We start from the raw sequence: 19,694 nt of genomic DNA, 5'->3' as shown, positions 1-19,694 counted from the left end.
TTACTTTCCCATTTTGCGGTGTTTTAGTTCTCCAAGTGGTCGCTCACGGTCTCTCTGTCGGAAGTCACTCTTCGACAACTGAGATTGCCATACAAAAGCTGAACGGGGCTGAGTGCTGATACAGAGGCAGAACTGTCTCGAAGGATTACATGGACGACGACGAGTCACTTTCAGGGTGACCGGGCTTGATCTGGAGGAGAGGAGACCGACCGGTGTGAGGGGCAGAGATGGGCATTTTTTGCCCACTGCCTGACTGGTCCTGGGTGTGGAATCCCTGAGTAGTATCTTTGTGGCAAGAGGTATGTCTCATTGGATATATATGTAACGTAGATGGTTGTTAATGGAAATAATTGCACACATGGCGACATGGCTGGAGGCTTTAGGGTAGTTGTGTAAAATGGTTTCTATTAACTGGGGAGTCCTGGAATGTAGGACCCATGCGGCGTAAAGTAGAAACATGGACAACATTGTTCTAGTTAGCCTGGAGCACTGATGATGAATTCAAGATGGCTTAACTTGCGCTGGCTGGACCTTGAGTAAGATGGAGGTTACTGTTAGAGGCACAACTTTAGTCTTTGGCAGATTTGGGTGAATTTTCAATGCATGGCTAGATTTACAGGGTATAAAGAAATTAAGGGCCCCCTTTGTGCCTTCTGAAAATCTTTCCACCGCCCTCAAAGAATTGCTGGATCATATTGAGTTGCACCATTTCATTTGAAGGCATTATTAAAAGCCTAGTCTTTACCTTGCCTTCAGCAGTCCTTTAGCTTTGGTTATGACCTTAAGATTATGCTCAGTTGAATTTTTGACCACTGTTTTTATGGAAAAGAATGAGAGGGTTGCCAAATTGCCTTTAGGCTTAAATAGGCCATGTCAAGTGAAAGAAATTCAAGGAAAATTGTGGTCCAGCACCCTGATTTTGGGCATTTTGGAGAGGGAAAGCCAAGCCAAACATCACAGTCAACTTGCACCATCCACCCATTGAATTTCCAATAATCAAGTGATGTTTAGTGAACTGTGTTACAAAATCCAACAAAATGAACATGTTTGTTTTAATTCGGCCAACGCACTATCAAATTGGGTCAATACCTTCATGCTATTTGCTTAGAAGGGCAGGTAAAATGAAATAAATGTTAAAATTCAATGCATGCACAGTGCGGTTTGGCCAAAAAAGGGGTGTCAGATCACTCTATTTCAAATACTTGTTTATTACAAAGCTAACTGCTAGTGACAATTTGTCAATTTTGTTTTTGTTATGGAAGGATAGAAGGGCTTTGCAACCTTTGGTCATAATAGTTTCATTATTTCATGACAGAATGACTTTTGTTCCAGTTTTGAATTTGACTCTAATTAGCTGCATTCTTAAGCATTTCAGTGCATTACATAATGCAGATTACAAATGGAGGTAAGTTGTGGTAGAGAAATCTGTTATTGGTGCCAAAACATGTTTCCTCTGAGTCATTTCTTGCTTGAATATGATAGAATTACACAAAAACACATAAATGATCTTTGATCATTTTAATTGACAAAACATATCAAGTCATGGGCCAATTTGTTTTGATCTTTGGTATTTTATATCTAAACGCAAAACTATAAAGTAAATTACCTAACTACTACAAAGATGGGTGCACTAAACTTTACACTTTAAAAATCTGTTTAAGAGCCAAAAAAATTCGTTCAATTTTTGCGCCTTTTTGTTTCTCACTTGACTTGCTTCAGTTGCTCACTGTAAGCTAAAATTCGATTCCAATGTCAATGAAATACAAAAGTTATATTCAATGGAAAACCTATTGGCTGCCATTCTTGAACTTCATGATCGCGGTTTGTTGTCAACTGACATTTCCAAGACCTTGAGATGCTCCAGGTCAACATTTTATAACACAATAAAGTTCTGACATGAGACCAGGGACATCAAGAAGCGCATGACAACGCCAAGTTCTGTCAGATCATTAGCCAAGATTTGGAATGTTAAATCTGTTATAATGTCCAATCCAATTTGGAGCATCTCAGTGCTGGCCAAGAAGTTTGTCACGTCTGGCTGCTCCATGGGCCGGGTACAAAATAAAGACCTTAACGCCAAGTCAAGAAACAGAACAACTAGACATCTGATCACTTATGAGGCCAAGGAACGCCAGTTTGAACACTGCAAAAAGGTTCTCAAGTATTTGAAGAGGAAACCAAAATAATATGTGTTGTATTTCGGCAACAAAAAAATCTTTACAGTGGACGCCCTCACCGACCCCAACAACCACCACTACATCTCTGACAAGGACTTTGGGCAAGTCCAAGCCAATGCCAATGTCAAGTATAAGTTTAGAACAAAGCACCCAGCAGGAGTCATGATCCTTGACGTGGTTCCCAGCACCGGCCTTGTCTGCCCTCTGATCTTCATTGACATGAAAGAGTGGCTCAATGCCGCCTCCTACATTGGCCTCCTTGACTGTCATGTCTTGCCTTGGGCTAAAGCTAGCTTTGGAGATGATTTTGTGTCGATACATGGTGGTGCTCCTTGCCATACAGCAAAGGCCATTCAAAAATACACTGAAGACAATTTTCCGGATTTTTGGTGAATGAACATATGGCCACCCTCCTCGCCCAATATGAGCCCATTAGACGGTAAACGTTATTCTCCACTGATTAGTTGGCGGTGCTAATTTTTTAAACTTAACTTAACCTTATCAAACCTAACCTAACCTTACTTAACACGATATCAATAGCCTTTAAGGTCTCTCTCCAAATCTTTCTAACAGTTTTTCGCAAATTTAAAAATGAGCACCGCCAACTAATCGGTGGAGAATAACGTTTATCCCATTAGACTATTCTATCTAGGCGCACATTGAGGCCAGGGACTGTGCCAAGCCACATGGCAGCAACAAGGCTCCTGAGAACAACATCAAGAGAGTGGACCAAGATGGATTCCAGCTACATCAAAAAGGTCTGCTCATCTTTCCTCCGCTGTATTGATGCTACCATTCACGAGGGAGGAAGACACATTGAATAAATTATATCCAATTATATTAATTCAAAATCTTTGAGATAAATGTCTTTGTCTAAAAGTTCATTTTGACAATGAAGTGTCAACGTTTATACTATTGTAAATAGTATTAAGTTTAGTGCGCCCACCACTGTTGCTACTGCTACAAGTCATATTTTTTGGTCAACTCAACGGGTGGCTAAAAAAAATTACATGGCATCTGACCAGGTTTGCGCTTCCTATGACAGTCACCTTTGTCATATTATGGTCGGCGTTGTGTTAGCTCACGGTCCGTTCTCAGACTCAAATCGACCCACCACGAATGGCCGGCAGATCAAGCCAGTGACGCCAAAATGGACTCTCGTCACTTAATCACAACCAAATCAACAACTTAAACATTCCATGCTCAATCATAACACAATGTCAATCCACTTTTAGGATTTGTATTTTATTCTTTCGTTCAAATTTCTGTCTCGTTTCATCATGTCTATTGTACATCTGACATTTCGAATTCAATTCGGTGCCTGTCATTAAGGCAGCCCTATGATGACGAAGGGACTGCCCCCACGCAGCTGTGCCAATTTTCGGTTTAAATGTCCGTGCTAGGCCAAGTGTGTACCGTGTGTACCCCACAGATCTGTGGTGTACCCTCTGTGCGGGTGTAAACCCAGGGTAGCCATTTTGTCATGACTATAGTCACGAGTTGCCTGGCCTTCCAGTATTTTTTCTTAAAAAAAACATCGGCTTCCGCTCAAGCGTCAATTCTTTTTGTAGTTAATTAATAGAGTGTAGATCGAAACATGTTTTAATGAAGAGAAGAATGCAAGGCTTGGTTGTTTTTTCGACAATGTTTTTGAGACACGAATAGCACTTCCTTGATGAATAATTTTCTTTTTTAACTGTTATTGCGTATTTTTTTATTGTGATGGCTGTGACATTTTCACCAGACGGTATTTTTGAGAATGATTTTTCTTGTTACCCTGGACGTCTTTTCAGACCACAACGTCATTTTCAGTGTTTCCATAGCTTAATATGAATTGCTTTTTTTTTAATCAGACACTTTCAGGTATCTAGGATAAGGTAGGAAATTAGTGGAAGAAAATAGTAAGAAATTACAAATCAAATAGTCACCTTTCATGTAATTTCACAGTATTTACAGAAAGTAGCTTGGTGATATCTAAGTCAGATTGCACAGTGGTGATAAACAAGTTACATCAGGAAAACTGATAGCCTATGGCCTATGATTAAAATTTTGAAGCCACTGAAACTCAGGAAGCTTCTATTATTTGCCTTTTTTTCATCAATTGCTGGTTTTCCTTTTAACAAAAATTGGATAAATCATGTAAATGTAAAGCAATCCAATTGATGGTAACAACGCCAAAAGATTACAGTTCATTCCATTGTCGCTACATCACGTACATCATTTACCTCTTCAACCCTCATGGTTTTTATTTTCCTCAACTTTTTCATACTTGCATGCCAAAATAAGCGTTTCAAGTTGTAGCATGGGCCACGATTTTATCTTTATTGGTCAAAGCAGTTACATGTCACATCATTCTTTCAGGATTGAACCATAGCGGGAGATTCCGCGCTTTTGATAGTTTGATATCAATAGAGAGACTGTTTCTTGTGTGTTCAATTCTAAACAGAAACAAAGGCTTCTCTCGTCTCTTTAATAAGTAGTGCCTCTTTTTGATCCATAATGGCCGCGGGACTCAAGGGTGAGTAATCTAGGAACCATTTATGAGTCATCCCATCGTATGCACAGACCAATATCGAATAAATAGAACTGGCTCAAATAAATCAAATCCCACCACTCAACTGAACAAGAACGTGTGTGTCTTGATTCAATCTCAATCAAAGGGGAATGCTATAAAATGGGGTTTAATTAAATCGAGATCAAGTACATGAAGTGTAAGACAATGAGATGCCAAGATGGAGATGGATGGATAATTTTTCATCCAAGCCGAATGAAAAATTAGCCCAAATATGTTCAAGAACATATAAAGCCTAGTTGTTGTATGAGCTTGATCAATTGTACAAACCATGAACCACTGGAGCATGCATGGTTCGAGATGCTCGGGTCTAAAAGTAACATATTGGAAGTGGATAAACGCATTGTGTTTTCCTTCAAGTGAAACGCACCCCAGGTTGTTTTCAATTGAATATTCCAATTTTCAACTTGATCGAATGATTGCCTCTCAAAGCTCAATAAATAACCAGGCACAAATTGAATGAACTCGCCCTCTTCTTGTAAACACTCTCCAGTAGAGGGCTAGCTCAATTATTTTAACTATGTAGAATTCTGTCGTGATCTTTGAATTTCATGTTTCAGCTTAATCGCATGACTAGGTCAAAGGTTATGCCCCTCTTAAGTTGTAGCCATTCGGGGGGGGGGTCCATTTTACTTGAAAAAGAACGCAAATTTTCGACTAGAGCATCCCCCTCNTTGAAAAAGAACGCAAATTTTCGACTAGAGCATCCCCCTCCATATGTCAGTGGTTCATGCCCAAATTGGTTTTGCTTTTTAGCTGTGATAGATTGCTTTGCAAAGCTAAGCCTGCTTTCTTAGAATCCTCTTTTAAAGTTGTGAAGCATCTTGTCTAGGACTTTATCGCCCTGAATTGAAGTAGGAACGCACGTGGGAAGCCCCAGAAATGTCAAAGACTGTCTAGAATGCATTGAATGATAGAATTCAAGGACCAATCGGTCTTGGGTTTGGGGTAATCAAAACAAGTTTTGGCCCATCAAAGTCTTGATAGGAAAAAGGCCATTCTAGTGTTGATACATTATAATTCACCTAGTCGATACTATGATTTAAATTGATTTAGGGATTCCTAGGCTGCTCCTCTGAGACCTCCCTGTCATGAAAGAAAGACAATTTGTCATCATTCTTCTGTTCCAGCTTTGGTTGGCTTGGCCTTTTTGGGCTCCATTGGATTGCTGTTTTTGTTCCTGGCCTGTGCTCTCCCGTCCTACAAGTAAGTATGAATGCTAAAACTCACAAACAACGGCATTCATCATGGCATTGGATACCATTTTATGTCGTGTGCCCTCTCAGAGAGTGAATTCTTGATTCAAGTCAAAGACCATAAATACTGACCCTAAATCAGGCACACTGATAGTCTAGGTACGATGGAAGTTAACGGTTAGGATATGTTGTGAGCCGACTTAAAACATTGAAAGTCGAGAGAAAGGCTGATTTGACTTATAGTAGGTGGTCTTTTTATTTTGATGATACGGTTACGCCCACGACCCATCACAAGTCGAAGTTGGGTGCGGCATCCACCCAAGCCTGGATGATTCCCTTGAAAAAGAAGTAAAAGAAAGCCACGTAGACAATGAACATCACCGAGAAAAGCCCGGATAAAGCCAAGTAATGCCAGCGTTGAGTTTGTGGGACAGGAGTTCCACCAGTGCGACTACGGGTACTCGGATCCTTGCTTTCAGGAACTTTGATCCCTTGAGTCTTGATATCAAAATCTGGAGTTGCCTCCAGCTCCTGCGGCACCAGTAGGGTCACATGTCGCGATTTTGGAGCTGCGGTTTCGTGAACATCTTGCGGATTTTGCATAGTATCGGCATCTGGCAAAGTCGTCGAGTTTGAAGCTGTTGTGATGCCTGGTTGTTGGACCACCAGAACCACCCGTGGTAAAGTCGACCAATCTAGAGTCTGGGTCTCGAGAGCTGTTCTTTCTTGAGAGTCCTGCGGGACTGCAAGAGCCAAATGTTGTGAGGCAGACTTGTTTGAGACCGTACTCTCGACAGTTGGGGTCGTAACAGTCGTGGTCACCTCAGTCTCTACCGGCTTTGGAGTAGAGATCGGTGTCGAGACTGGCTGCAACTTGGACATTCTGGAAGTTACGTTTTTACGTAGCTGCTTTTTTGAACCAGTAGAAACGGATCAAATCCAACGAGTACTGAGCGCAAAACAGAATGCCAGATATACGGCCTGATGAAGAAAATTTGAATAGGAATAAGAGCCAAAGAAAGAAATCCGTAGATAGTCTGAAAACTAAGGAAGGTTGTGAGGCATACGGGAATCAACCGCGATGTATGTTATTCTCCCAATGGTAAGCGTCAGTCACTTTTTTGTCTAGAAAACGGGTTGGAGGACGAAAGAGGGACATTATAAACAGTATCGGTTTTGTATTGTTTGATAATTATGACTCAGGAAAAAAAACATCAATTCAAGTCTATTTTGAAAAAAAAGTTTCGTTTAGTTCCGAGCACATTTTAGCACGGTTACCCAACTGATTGAACATATTGAGCGGGTTATTGAGGGACTAGAGAGTCATGAATCAGTTGATGTAGTTTATCTCGACTTTGCCAAGGCCTTTGACAAGGTAGATCATGGTCTTTTAGTTAACAGGCTCCATGAGGTTGGGATCCAAGGCAAGGTTCTCAATTGGTTAAAAAGTTTCATTTCTGGTAGGAAGCAATTGGTTAAAGTTGAGAGATCCCTTTGTGACATACATGATGTCAAGTCAGGTGTTCCCCAGGGTTCGATCTTAGGGCCCCTCTTGTTTATAATATTCGTTGCCCCGCTTCAAAAGCTTAGTATTACTGCCAGTCTCTCTTCTTATGCTGACGATACAAAGTTAGTTTCTGGTAGGAATGGCCAAGATTCCAGTAGCCTTGCAAAGGACTTAGATCGAATCTACTCTTGGGTAACTGAGAGTAATATGGTCCTGAACGGAATGAAATCCCGCTCAATGACATTTGGGTCAACTCCTTTAAATACTCCACTCGTAGATAATGGAGGTAAAGATATTGAGTAGGTCTCATCTATGAAAGATCTAGGTGTAGTCCTCCAAAATAATGGAAAGTTCGATGAGCATATCCAGTTGAAGGTGGGTAAGACTTTTCGAATGTGTGGTTGGATATATCGCACGTGTAAGTCCAGAGCTAACATCAAGACGCTAAAACTGTACAAGTCGATTGTTCAGCGAATATGCCTCGCCCATTTGGGCTCCATTGAGTTCACCAGGTTTGCAAAAGGTTATTAATTTTCCTCCCATTCCTGAAGTCGTTTCACATTTTTTAGTAAACATAACAAATTAACACTTAAAACATATGTTTTGCTCTGTTTTTCATGTTTTTCTTTCTATATCTTTTCTTGGTCTCTTCTTTTCTTATCAATTCGAACCGATATGATTTCCTACAAGCCTTTCAAATTTCATTTTGTATGTCTTCCAACTCACGTCTTCTTCAAAAACGCCGATGTGCTTCGAACCATTGTGAGACAAAAGGGCTCACCGTCTGCTGGGCCGGATGGTATTCCTATGGTGGTCTTGAAAAGGCTTGGTGGAGCGGTTGCAAGACCCCTGNCCAACTCAAATTCGTTGGTAGACCAAATATCATATAAAAATTGAAAGGTAATAAATAGACGAATTATAACCTTTCATTTTAATAGTATTGGGGATTACATTCCCTGTAGCGGTTAGAAAAGTCCGTGAAAAGCAAAAAAAAAAATCTGTTTTAGCTAGGGGAAAATATCTTGTTCTCTTGTGTAACCAAAGAAAATTTTATCTAGTCAAACGTGAACATTTTAGCCCTTAGCAATAAAATCAGAAATAAGAATGAAAAAATAATATTATAAGAAACTGCCTGTCTTTCATTTTTGAGAAAGCTGCCAAGCTGTATTAGGGCAAAATATTTGCCAGTTTCTGGCATAACGTTTCGTCCGGACAGTGATTTTCATTTCATTTTTCTTGTTTCCATCCAGTAATTGGTGGCCCATGTTCACCATCATTTTCTACGTGCTCTCGCCTCTGCCATCACTCATCACACGTCGCTTCACCGACGATCTCTCATCCACTTCGGCCTTGAAAGAGTTCTGCTACTTCCTCACCACGGGCATTGTCTTGTCCGCATTTGCTCTGCCCATCGTCCTGGCTCGAGCTCCCTCAGGAGCCACCGGCGAAGAGACAGTGGTACGAGATGACCGTGGAGTTGGTCCTGAGTATATACTTGATCTCATAATGTTCTTGCTTTTACTTTTAGATTGCCACTGGGGCTTGTTTCTTGGTTTTGATGGGCAATCTGGTCATGTTCTTGACCATCTACGGCCTATTCATGATCTTTGACAATGAGGACGGGTTTGAATACTCCAATTGGGGCAGCGGATTCTAAATGCCCCGATGTTACTATGGTTTTATGGCCCTTTTTCCCCCCTTCATTTCTTGAACATTTCTTTTCAAATCCTTGTCAGAGATTTATGGTGGTCGAACCAGACAATATCCCACGTTAGATGAAGTCAACGAGTATTTGCTTGATATGCTTTTTGTTCTTTGATCAACACCCGTTTCCATTCAGTTTCTTCTATTTTCATGTTTCTGTAGCGTGCAGTTGATTCAATAAGGCAATGTTAGAGAGATTACTACATACAATAACTCAACCACAACTGTTCTGTCTTGCTGTGATAGTAATCATCAGAAAAGTTTGTATTTGTAACAGGATCATTCGGTCCAACCTCCCCTCATAAAAAAAAACTCGATGTATCACTTGATTAAGAATAAACATGATCAGATCAATTTATCAAATCTTGGGCGCACTCCGATCTTTGGTTTCTGCCTTCCTTAAGGAGCCCTTTTGAAACGATGCGATCGAACCCAAAAGAGCTGATCGATTGGAATTTGGCGCCACATGCCCAGGAGCATTTTGTTCTTTGATCTCGTCTTTGGGCATCTTCGATGGTGCAGGAGGGGGAGGGGGTGGGTGTGACGACGGTAGTGTACCACTTCCATTACCTACTTTTCTCTCGGTTACCACCGCTTTAGTAACAGACGGTGGTGTAGGATGGATTGTAGGAGTGACCCGCGTTTCGTTGCGGGGTACAGAAAGCTCCCTCAAAAGTTGTCGCTTGCGCTTCTCTGTGTTCGAGTTTAGGACGGATTTGCGTCTTTGATCCCGTTGATAAGCCTTGAACTGGAATTGAAGAGAATCTTTATGTATTTGAAAACTTAAAATGGTTAAGGCATTAGCAATCAAAACTGTAGTCAAAATCATTCAGCTAATCAATCGTCTTTGAACGCCTAACCTAACCTCTATTAATAGCCTTCTTACGCCGCACGAAATATGGTTACGTTCTGCACTTCAGAGGGCGCTTTGTGAATCAGCCTCTACCAAATAAACGGTCGATTTGGCCGATTCTTCTTTATTGAATTAAAATGCGCTTTTGTCGTGTTTGGCATATTCTATCCAAATCTCATGTAAAATTAGTGACCCAGGTCACATAATGTCCGGAAAACAAATCGCTTTCATGACATGTCACGGGTAGTTTGTTTAGCAATCTTTCTCTACCTTATTTTTCTACCTACTCATAATCATATTATTTATTTTGACAATACTCTTTATGCACCCCAGGGAGTGCTGGAGTCGTCTCGAACAATAAACAATAAACAATCCATCGTGCCTCTCCCCGTTTTGTATGAGCTATCTGACGATGCAAATAAGGGCCCTTATTGATCACAAGAAGAGTAGAATTTCCTTCATTTTTTGCCTCCTTACACATGTTCAGCGCTTTGAGCATGTCGATCCAATTGATAGAGTCGATAAGTCCTTTCCACTTGGAGGGAAACGCCATGCGTTCCCGTGAAAATGTCAATTCTAGACTCTAACATCCCCGCCCATATTCAACTGGTTCGTGGCTAAGGCTAATCTCGCACTTACTAATTTGTGGTCGGTAGTGAGGCGTTCTTCAACCGCTTGCTTCACTTTGGCAATCACTTCTTTGGTGGATTGAGAGAACTTGAGCGTTGGTGATGAAAATGTCTTGTTTCGGAAATCGTTGAACCATGGGTGATGGAGAAGGGAATCAAACGAGGGATAATCCGACGCTTTGGTAGATTCCAACGATAGAATGGACCAGAGTAGAGAGTCTGGAATTGCATGGTAAAAATTGAAAAACTCGCCAAGAATATTTTCTTGCACCCTTCTTAATTCTTCTTACTCATTTCTTCAGAATGTTTTGAGAGAGCCTCTTTCATTGTGGTTTGGTTCAAAGGAAAACCTGTTGCAAGTTCGAACAGGACATGCCCGAAGCAATAGACATCAAAATTAGCCAATGATTTTGAAGGTTGCTTCAGCTGCACTGCCCATGGGCGATAAAACCCTGGTAATCCAAGGAAGAAGTTCTCGAAACTAGCAATCTTTACATTTCCCCCTCCAAAATGAACGTTGGATGTCGTCAGGTTGCCTAGAAAACAAAGAGGTTCATTGGCTAGGTTTTAGTGAGTTTGTTCAAATGTTCCGCTTAAAATATAGGGTTAGCTCTCGAAACCTAAACATCTTGTTTGATGAATAACAAAATAATCGTATAAGCTGGAGTTACCATGACCAAGGCCCTTGTCGCGAAGAAACATCAGCCCATGCAACATTTGCCAGCTCATTAGACACAAATCGGGCTCTGGAAAAGTCCGGACCTTTTGCGTCTTAACGTACTTCCGAAGAAAGGGCGATTTTGGTCGGGATCCATGCATGATATCACGGAGAGATCCCAAGGGACTCATATATCGAACAAATACACCCCCAGCATTGGACAAGGCACATGCGTGGACAGTGCTCAGATAAGGATGCTAAAACGGATATATTTAAGGACTAGTGTGAAAAAATGAACATAAAAAAACATTACCTCCATTAGCGACAGAGATCTGCATATGCTTTGCATTGTCTTCTCCGACAGCTGGTTTGCTAAACGAAGTTGGCTCCACACCAAGAACATCTCATCGTTGGACCCGGTTGGTCCCTTTACCTGTGAAGAGCGGCAGACAATATTTATTTCTGTGGGAAATCTCTCCATGAAGAGAGGACTTGAACCTGAAAGAAAATCTTCCGGGTTCGCCATCCCATGTTGTGAAGGACTCTCTCGATTTGAATTGACTCATTGGCCCGACAGAAATTGGACACGGAATGCAAAGCCAGGTCTAAAATGAGTATCAGTCATTGCAGAGGTTCAAAACATCGAATTGACGAACAATACCTTGGAAATTATCTCGCCAGGAAACATCATCTAGAAATCGTTTCAAAGCCGTGGAAGTCCTTAGATAGGGATGAGCTAGAACTTGGTCCAAAAAACCTTGCAATCCGGATTGCCGCGACGCTACAAAATCTTCATCTAAAACAACAGTTTCAACAATTCATCAAAGGAATTCACCTTGTTATGACTAAATTTAACGCACTCACTTAAATTCCCAGTGATTTTCTTAGCAGGGAAGGAAAAATCCAATCCAGAAGATTCCTGAATGACGGCTTTGAGGTTCCTGAAATCCGAATAACGACGCCGCACAGTCCAAGAAAGTAGCTCAAGTTTTTGCAACGAAGATAAGTCCGAGAGCGCATAATTCGCTGACGAGGGAAGATGAGATGTCTGCACGATGTATTCCTGTAAATAATTTTAACAAAATTGCATGCGAGGTACAATGATTGAACGGAACTGGATAATGCCCAGTTATAGAAAGAGTGCAGTCATGAGAAGCGCCATCTGACGCTTCCAACAGGTCGCAGTTTCCAAAAGGACGATCGAGAAAACAGGACGAGAAACATCCTTGTCTCAGGCTCAAGAAAGACAGCCGGCTTTATTTACTTTACGATTTCAAAGGAAAATCCCTGACTACGAGTAATATGCGTATTTTGGCGGTCTCGAGCAACCAGATACTCAATGAAAACGTGATTATCATACCTCCAAATTTCATATTGGTTAAAAACAGGGCAGTAGTAACGAAATGACGGTTATTCGCTCCTTTTTTCAAAATAGGAACTGTAGTTCCATTACATTTTAAAGTGCTGTAATTGTGACGTCCCAAAAAGTACATAAATTACTCGCTACTCGTTCCTTTTTTCATGCTCCAGAGAGTCATTTGATTTTTCGTCTCTCTCTTGGCAACTGAGGAAACTTGAAGCTTTCAGGCAATCTTAGAAATATATATTTTTTCATACATCCTAAAGAAGGGTTGAAAATTGTGCTTGCTTTTATCAGCAATGATTGTGATTGTGGTTTCAAATCGTGTTATATTTGCACTACTTTATTGTTTACTTCTTGTCATTCAAATAGATATAAAGAAAGTCCAAAGATGTCTCACTAGGAACATTACGCAATTGAGAGAGCTCTCGTATTGGGAGAGACTAAAAAAGTTGGGACTGTACACTATTCAAAGAAGGTACGAAAGGGTATCTGATACTGTACGTTTGATAAGTTATCTTTTTATTGGTGTAATTTTGAAGATATTAAATGCAAGGATTAAGTGATGTTTTGAAGCCGCATGGTTTGTTTTCCTTAAACTTCAAACACTTATCAAGAAATAGCTTCAATCGAGTACACTAACAAACACTAATTTGCAAATTCCAAAAGTGGACAAACTTGAATTAAGTCGAATCTGCTCTAATGTTCCATTCGTTGAAAAAGCAGTTTTTGCCCATTATCGACAATCACTCCTGAAAATTTCTAATTGTGTTTTACTTACAACAAAGCCTCCTTTTTCGTTAGTGTCGTTTCCAATAATCTTGACTTGGAATAATAAAGCTTCGTCAGGTCCAAGGCGAATTTTCACACGTTCCAAAGCCATGTTTCTAATCTCTGCAATGCTTTCTATTAACATTAACTCCCCCCAGAGGAGGAGATAAAACACACTGATTGGCCATGTTCAATGTTAAGCACAGTGATTTCATGCCGAAATAATCTTTCACATCCCAAGGTGGTTTTCTCCGTCAAAGTGCGAGAAATCGAACAAGAGAAGTACGAATTGACCCTCCGATAGCAAAAGCCATGAGAAAATAAAGTTATCCGAACTCATATATTGCAATCCTACAAAAGTCATTCGAGATCTAGGTTGTTGGTTGACGGGACAAAAAATCCTTAAAACATTATGGCTTGTCTTTATATCTTTCCTGCCTGCCATCTCTTGTCTTGTCAAAATATTTAGATCAAATTGGTTATTGACATATTTGACCTCATTATTGCTCCAAATCTTTGCACATGCATCAAGTAGAAAATTATCAATGCTATGCAATGTTTAAACATATCGAATTTCAAATACATGTGATATTGCCCGCTAGTTTTCCCTCCCTTTGTGAGAAGCTCTGCCAAATGTAAGAGTGTCGTTTTTTTCTCATGGTTTTTATACCTGTTGTCACCAATTTACCTGCATTTGAACCATTGGTTTTGCTTCTGGGATCCATCCACACCTACCGCTTTGTTATTGTCGGGCTTTGACATGAGATAGAAGTGATAAACCATCAACCATGAAAATGGGTGGAGTGCTGCCACCCAGTTCTGCGGCCTCAATTTTGGTCCAAATTCGATTTTGGTCGGCTCGTGAGGAACTTTTGATTGACCCAAGAGATACTCATGTTTTGCGTTATCACGATAAATCCGAAATCAAAGCCATCATAGATGATCCAGAGACCAAAGACAAAATGGCATTTGCGAGTGATAGAGGACACAATCTTCTCTTGGACAATAAGCGCCCGCACAAACTGAGGCAGACTTTCCGTGATCTTGAATTAGTTCTTTCCGAGCAAAAAATCGTGTATTCCGGCTGGAACACGGCGAGTTTGTTCCACTTGATGATGCATACTGGACTAATGGTCCACATTCATCTCGGCAAGTTAGGGGATGTGGATAAGATTAGTTTTGATAAGGTGATAATTCAAAAGTTTTCGCCAAAGAACAATAATCAAAGCCAAATTTTCTTCTAGGCATTTGTGGGCAAACTCCATGAGAATGTTACAGATGTCGTTTTTGGCAAGGGTTTCTTTGTTGTGACATACCTGGACTCTAGATTAACATTGGTTCAATTTGCGCGAAAAAGAGATCAATCTGATTTCGTTTCTTTCCAACACTTGGACCCCAAGATTAATCACATCGAATGCTTAGGACCTCTCGGCAGAAGGTGTGTTCCGATGAAATTGACTAGGTTTCGTGAGTCGGTTTGATACGAACTAGGTTTTTTTCGCAATAAATTGTATTTTTCATTCAAGGTTACAACGCCATCTTATACTGTCAACTAATGAGCAATATTTGTTAGTCTGGTGGTCAAGTTCTGAGCAAGAGGTCTTTCCATGGGCGCCACATCTTAATGAAGAAGATCGTGCCAATATTATGCTTTTTGACATGAAAAAGCCTTTAGATCCCAAGTTAATGGGTTGCATCCGAACTCGCAGCGATCCATTAGATTTAAGGTAACATCACCCCGATGATCCCTCAGCCATCTCTAATCATGATAACAATTTAAAATGGTTCTAGGTTCTTCAATTTGGACCCATCCTCTAATCAGTCGAGTTGTGTCATCCATTTCTTGGGCCAAGAAACGACCCGGAAAAATGAGATCCACTTGGAGAACACGTTTCTTCATCCTGTTGAGGGTGACCGCTTATTGAAGCGACGCAATCCTCAGCGCATTTCTATGGCTTCTAATGTCAATTGTCAAGCGTTTATAGGCAATCTTGTTCTATTAGGCTGCACAGATGGTACGATAAACCTTCATTCATGGTTGATTCGGAAAGGGGCTTGAGATGCTTATTTTTTAGGCACTCTTCTGGTTTTCGACTGCATTCACCACAAGTTGGATTGTCAAACCAAATGCTCATTTATCCCATCGCTCATTGAGATTCATCCGGACAAAGCAATTTGCATGGTTTCCAGTGACAAAGGCATGCTTCAATGCTTTGATATCGCACTCAATCCGATAAGGTTGCTTGCCATTACCACGTTTTACGTCATAAAGGATATGCTTTACATTCATGCGTACTCTGTTCCAGGCTAAATGTGTACCAGGAAGATGAGGCGGGCTCAAATGTGATTGATCTGAGTCAACATTTCCGGGCCCAAATGTCTTTGGTGGGGATGAAGTTTTGCCCCAAATTGGAACAGGCCATCAATCATTCTCAACGGCCTTGCTCTATGGCTCTCATGGCTCAAAATTATTTAATGCTTCAGTTTTTTGTATGCACAGAACTCTCTAAAACATCTTTTCTGTGATAGTAAATAAGTTCTTTTTTTTTTAAATTTAGGGTGGACCACTCGTTCTGGTGAACATTTGTGGCGGGGTTCTCAATTCTGGAGCCTTGGGACCATTTCAAATAGTGGCCCAATATCTGAAACATCAGCAGTACCATCAAATTCTGTTGTTTCTGAACCAATTGGACTGGTTAGACGCGGGTCAAACCATCTTGACGTGCATTAACACTACATTTACCAAGCTCTTGAGGGTCCCATTTTCAAGAGAAATCGAGACCTTACTTGAAATGTGCCTCGGCCTTTTCTACTCGCCCAACAAACCCATTCCAGTTGAGGTGAGTCTCAATCTTTGTTCAATCACGTACGAGATCAATATCTTTGATGGACCATGTTTGTTTTTAGGTGATGGACGAGTACGCTGAGCAGATCCATGACTTGACCAGAAAATTCTTTCACCACATGTTAAGGCATAACCAATTGGCCAAGTCGTTCCAATTGGCCGTGGACATAAATGATTACGACCTCTTCATGGATCTTTACCATTCTGCATCCAAACTTAACCTCAAAGATATAGCTGAAGCAGCTTTCGTTAAGGTAAAATGTAGCAATTGAATAAGTGCTAGGTTCAAATTCCATTCGTGACCAAGTTGAAGATAAAAGTCTTGGAACTTTTTTCCCGAAAAAGGCACGTCAAATGTTTTTTGACAACGTGAGACATCCCTCTGATTCTGAGAGCGATTCAGAGTCTCTGCCTCCTCCTCCGCCATCACCGCCAGCAGGAGCGAGGCTTGAACCCGAGTCAAGACGTCCCTATGCTCTACCCTCGCCCATGCAACTGTTTTCCTCTGTGACCACTGTTCAAGTGGATCCTAGTAGAGATTCACATGAGCTTGCGGAAGAGAATACATCCCAAACCGTGGACGAGTATGAGGATACACGTGAGGGAAATGACTCGAACAAAGAACTGGAAGGACATCGACAAGAAACTCATCGCCTTGTCATGGCAACCACAGTAAGAACAAGAACAGTCATTTATTCCTTGGCCCTAACTTTCTTTGCATACACTTAAGAAAAATGAGGCTTAAAGAAAGTTCGTATGGCCAAGACTACTTTGGTGGCTTGTCTTTTTGAGCCATCGAAGTTGATCTTTACCGAGGATTTTTAAAAAAGAAAGCTTGAAAAGGCTAATGAGATGTTGACCATGTAAGCTTATTAAAATCCGAAATTCCTTGATGGAAAGGAAGCAAAGGCTACTGACAATGTACTTTTCTTTTGTAATGATAAATTGTCACGGTATAACTTGTGCTCAAAATAATGAAAAGACAAATTGATCTTTTGAAATTTTTGTTTACTTGTGACTGGGTATGTTTTTACAAACCGCCTGTGGACAGAGAGCCATGAAATCAAGTTTCCAGCAATGGCATCTGGGGTCCTTTCCGTTGATGAGCGTCAAATTTTTCCACATGGTCAACTGTTTTCATGAAAAATTATTTAGATATCCAGTTTGACGTTGATATTGTTTAATATTGACGATTTGTTCGAGGTACAATAATGGCGATCTACACAATGGTGTTTTCAAATCGAGGCCGATGTAATTTGATTCCGCTAGATATTTATTCAGACCACTTCTACTTTTTACAGTCCATGTATACAGGTTATACATTTGTCATGTTAAGATTGAATGAAGTCACTCGTTTCCTGGAAATAGAGGATTCCCTTACTCTCTGACGTTTCGTTGTAAGCGTATCACGCATTTTGGAATAATTGAAAGAACATGACCACCCCAAAGTGCTGACAGTGAAATTGTACTTTAGAAGAAATCATATGGAAGGTCGTTTGATCCTTGGTCCCTATCGCAGATCACAGGATCCATGTATGGACACAAATCTGAAATTCTATGTAGTAATGAGTAATGGCCAAAACTCGATGACAATGTGAAAGTAGGAAGCCATCAGAGGTGGGCCTGTAGTTACCTCAGGCACAACATTGGTTTAATTCTCTTTTGCATTTACGGTGCTTAGGGCTGACCGTTACGCTCTAAATCAGCCATTCATTAGCAACTCGTTATTCTCAAGATGACCGTACCCCCGACATAACCTCAGTTGGTACATGAAAAAAAGAACTGTTCGATTACGAAGGCCATAAAATGATATTCAATGTCCATTTTGGAATGAAATTTTTCCTACCAAAATCAATGAGTTATGATGGCGTAAAAGGCGTAAAAACGTAATTCTAAAAATCACTGGAAAGTAAATGTCGAATCTGATCATAAATCAAAATTGAGTTTGCGGTTCGTTGATGGTCAGTAATCGCAGGTTGAACCGGTCCGATGGAAGTCATCTCGAGAAGTCCTGCTTGAGTTTGGTTAAGGGATTATTTCCATCGTCAGATTTAGTTGGATTCTTTTTCCACTTTCAGCACAGTCCTTATACATATGTGTGAAAATGTGAACCCCTTTTTGGGCCAATGTAAGCGATCTCGTCCATCCTTCCTTCCTTCAATAATTATTTCGCACCATAATGAATTATTGCCTATTTTTGCCACATTAAATACCCTACGTAGAATTGGTTAAACGTTTATCTATAATTAAATCGGTTATCTATTGCAATATACTATTTATCAAGTCAACTTTCATTAAGACTGATTGAACAGAACATACTCGCACAGCCAATTTTGGGGTGAGCAATGCCCACCTATGGCATGAAGCACGCCTTCTTAGAACGCTACTGTTCGCCATCGCTAGCGTCTACGTAAAGGAAGAAAACAAAATTTCAATGGAGGAATTCCAACGAAACTGACGGCAAATATTTGTCATTCCAGGCCTTGGAGAAAAACATTTCCAGTACTACATTTTGAAACAGGGTGAATGCGGTGACGCCTGAAATTGTTTGAAAACGTCTCGAAAAATGCACCTTCATTAGGACGTGACAGAAATCCACGAGATTCTACATTCTTGATCTGATTTGCCTGTCTGATTTGCCTGTTTCTTGTTCCAGAGCACCTTCGCCAAAACAACGTCGGCTAAGAGGATCTCCACCAATGAGTTCCAAGTGAATCAGGTAACACGATGAACTAGTTGTGTTTTCATTGGTGTTTAATTGTTTGAACTAGATCTTGTATTTTGTCTCCATATCTTCTCCACGTCTCCTTGAACCTCAACAGATCGGCAATCCAAGTGGGGAAGATCCAGTTCAAGATGGCCAAGTGACCTTTGCCTCTTTACCCAAGTTGAGTATCGATCTGAACCAGGAGAAAGACATCAAAGTCATTCATTTTGGAGAGGTCTAAGAGTGATGAAGGTCACCTTATTTTCCCTCCTCTGACGTCGATGTGAGGCATCACGTTTTGACGTGCGAATCATAATGAGCTCATGTTTCAATTAAGTATCCCATTATTTACACTCTTGTACACAAGCTCGAGCTCGGCCGAGGCACTCCTTTTTCATCAGTTCTCGTCAAGATGAATCATGTCATAAAATCGTGGAAAACCGGAATTCCAATTGCGAGAGTTTCAAGTGGACATGAGGGCGTTGTTCCCTCGGTTCATTTCTTTGCCATGTTTATTTCAACTCGGAGCATATATTTATGTTAAAATATAGACATAATATATAGTATATAGTACAACCAGTGTGCTTTTGGGTGTGTCTCATGGACATGATTGGAGCAATCTGGGCGTGTCCCCGCAGCAATGAGAACTTACAAAAAGGAGGAACGGAGGAGCATTTTTTTTTTTCAATATGGTACAAACTCATTGGGAAGGCAT

General features: G+C 40.7%; 4 protein-coding genes across 7 annotated transcripts in view; 2 read left to right on the top strand and 2 right to left on the bottom strand.

The window, feature by feature from the left end:
* LOC131891397 (transitional endoplasmic reticulum ATPase-like) overlaps positions 1-163 on the bottom strand; it is a 6,007-nt gene extending 5,844 nt beyond the window's left edge. For both annotated transcript variants that reach the window (XM_059240949.1, XM_059240956.1), the window contains exon 1: positions 5-163. In XM_059240949.1, the coding sequence (XP_059096932.1) occupies positions 5-12 (8 nt within the window). In that variant the 5' untranslated portion in view covers positions 13-163. The remainder of the gene's footprint in view (positions 1-4) is intronic.
* A 4,385-nt stretch (positions 164-4,548) lies between these two features.
* Positions 4,549-9,519, top strand: LOC131893148 (leptin receptor gene-related protein-like). Its single transcript, XM_059243099.1, has 4 exons — positions 4,549-4,695; positions 5,880-5,955; positions 8,703-8,910; positions 8,981-9,519. The coding sequence occupies exons 1-4, from the start codon at positions 4,677-4,679 to the stop codon at positions 9,107-9,109; spliced, it is 432 nt and encodes a 143-aa protein (XP_059099082.1). The 5' UTR covers positions 4,549-4,676; the 3' UTR covers positions 9,110-9,519.
* Positions 9,384-14,256, bottom strand: LOC131893147 (PX domain-containing protein kinase-like protein). 2 transcript variants are annotated; one of them, XM_059243098.1, is made up of 9 exons: positions 14,116-14,256; positions 12,161-12,359; positions 11,958-12,092; positions 11,795-11,901; positions 11,610-11,729; positions 11,310-11,553; positions 10,929-11,174; positions 10,649-10,857; positions 9,384-9,904 (listed from the first exon to the last, which is right to left on the bottom strand). In XM_059243098.1, the coding sequence occupies exons 1-9, from the start codon at positions 14,128-14,130 to the stop codon at positions 9,515-9,517; spliced, it is 1,665 nt and encodes a 554-aa protein (XP_059099081.1). In that variant the 5' UTR covers positions 14,131-14,256; the 3' UTR covers positions 9,384-9,514. The 2 variants fall into 2 exon arrangements, with proteins under 2 accessions (XP_059099081.1, XP_059099080.1); XM_059243097.1 differs by lacking the exon at positions 14,116-14,256 and adding an exon at positions 13,438-13,631.
* LOC131893146 (WD repeat-containing and planar cell polarity effector protein fritz homolog) lies at positions 14,216-19,555 on the top strand. 2 transcript variants are annotated; one of them, XM_059243096.1, is made up of 11 exons: positions 14,216-14,614; positions 14,672-14,865; positions 14,954-15,154; positions 15,219-15,442; positions 15,503-15,665; positions 15,734-15,917; positions 15,986-16,267; positions 16,335-16,526; positions 16,618-16,944; positions 18,929-18,991; positions 19,095-19,555. In XM_059243096.1, exons 1-11 carry the CDS (start codon positions 14,216-14,218, stop codon positions 19,218-19,220), a joined length of 2,355 nt encoding a protein of 784 aa, XP_059099079.1. In that variant the 3' UTR covers positions 19,221-19,555. The 2 variants fall into 2 exon arrangements, with proteins under 2 accessions (XP_059099079.1, XP_059099077.1); XM_059243094.1 differs by having other exon boundaries at positions 19,044-19,555.
* The last annotated feature ends 139 nt before the right edge of the window (positions 19,556-19,694 follow it).

The sequence above is a fragment of the Tigriopus californicus genome, chromosome 2 (genome assembly GCF_007210705.1).
Source record: "Tigriopus californicus strain San Diego chromosome 2, Tcal_SD_v2.1, whole genome shotgun sequence".
In the NCBI taxonomy this organism is placed as follows: Eukaryota; Metazoa; Arthropoda; class Copepoda; order Harpacticoida; family Harpacticidae; genus Tigriopus; species Tigriopus californicus.
Note: the sequence above shows the minus strand (reverse complement) of the source record. Positions and strands in the feature narration are given on the sequence as shown.

What these genes read in the sequence shown, in the direction of transcription:
- LOC131893148 (XM_059243099.1), top strand. An exon ending in TGTGCTCTCCCGTCCTACAA is followed by an intron (nt 5,956 to 8,702) that starts GTAAGTATGAAT and finishes GTTTCCATCCAG; the next exon opens with TAATTGGTGGCCCATGTTCA. An exon ending in CCACCGGCGAAGAGACAGTG is followed by an intron (nt 8,911 to 8,980) that starts GTACGAGATGAC and finishes TTTTACTTTTAG; the next exon opens with ATTGCCACTGGGGCTTGTTT.
- LOC131893147 (XM_059243097.1), bottom strand. Translation starts at nt 13,572, where the DNA reads ATGTTAATAGAAAGCATTGCAGAGATTAGAAACATGGCTTTGGAACGT. An exon ending in CTGGCGAGATAATTTCCAAG is followed by an intron (nt 11,902 to 11,957) that starts GTATTGTTCGTC and finishes TACTCATTTTAG; the next exon opens with ACCTGGCTTTGCATTCCGTG. An exon ending in CCCGGAAGATTTTCTTTCAG is followed by an intron (nt 11,730 to 11,794) that starts GTTCAAGTCCTC and finishes CGCTCTTCACAG; the next exon opens with GTAAAGGGACCAACCGGGTC.
- LOC131893146 (XM_059243094.1), top strand. Translation starts at nt 14,216, where the DNA reads ATGAAAATGGGTGGAGTGCTGCCACCCAGTTCTGCGGCCTCAATTTTG. An exon ending in AGCGATCCATTAGATTTAAG is followed by an intron (nt 15,155 to 15,218) that starts GTAACATCACCC and finishes AAATGGTTCTAG; the next exon opens with GTTCTTCAATTTGGACCCAT. An exon ending in GCCTTGTCATGGCAACCACA is followed by an intron (nt 16,945 to 18,928) that starts GTAAGAACAAGA and finishes TTCTTGTTCCAG; the next exon opens with AGCACCTTCGCCAAAACAAC.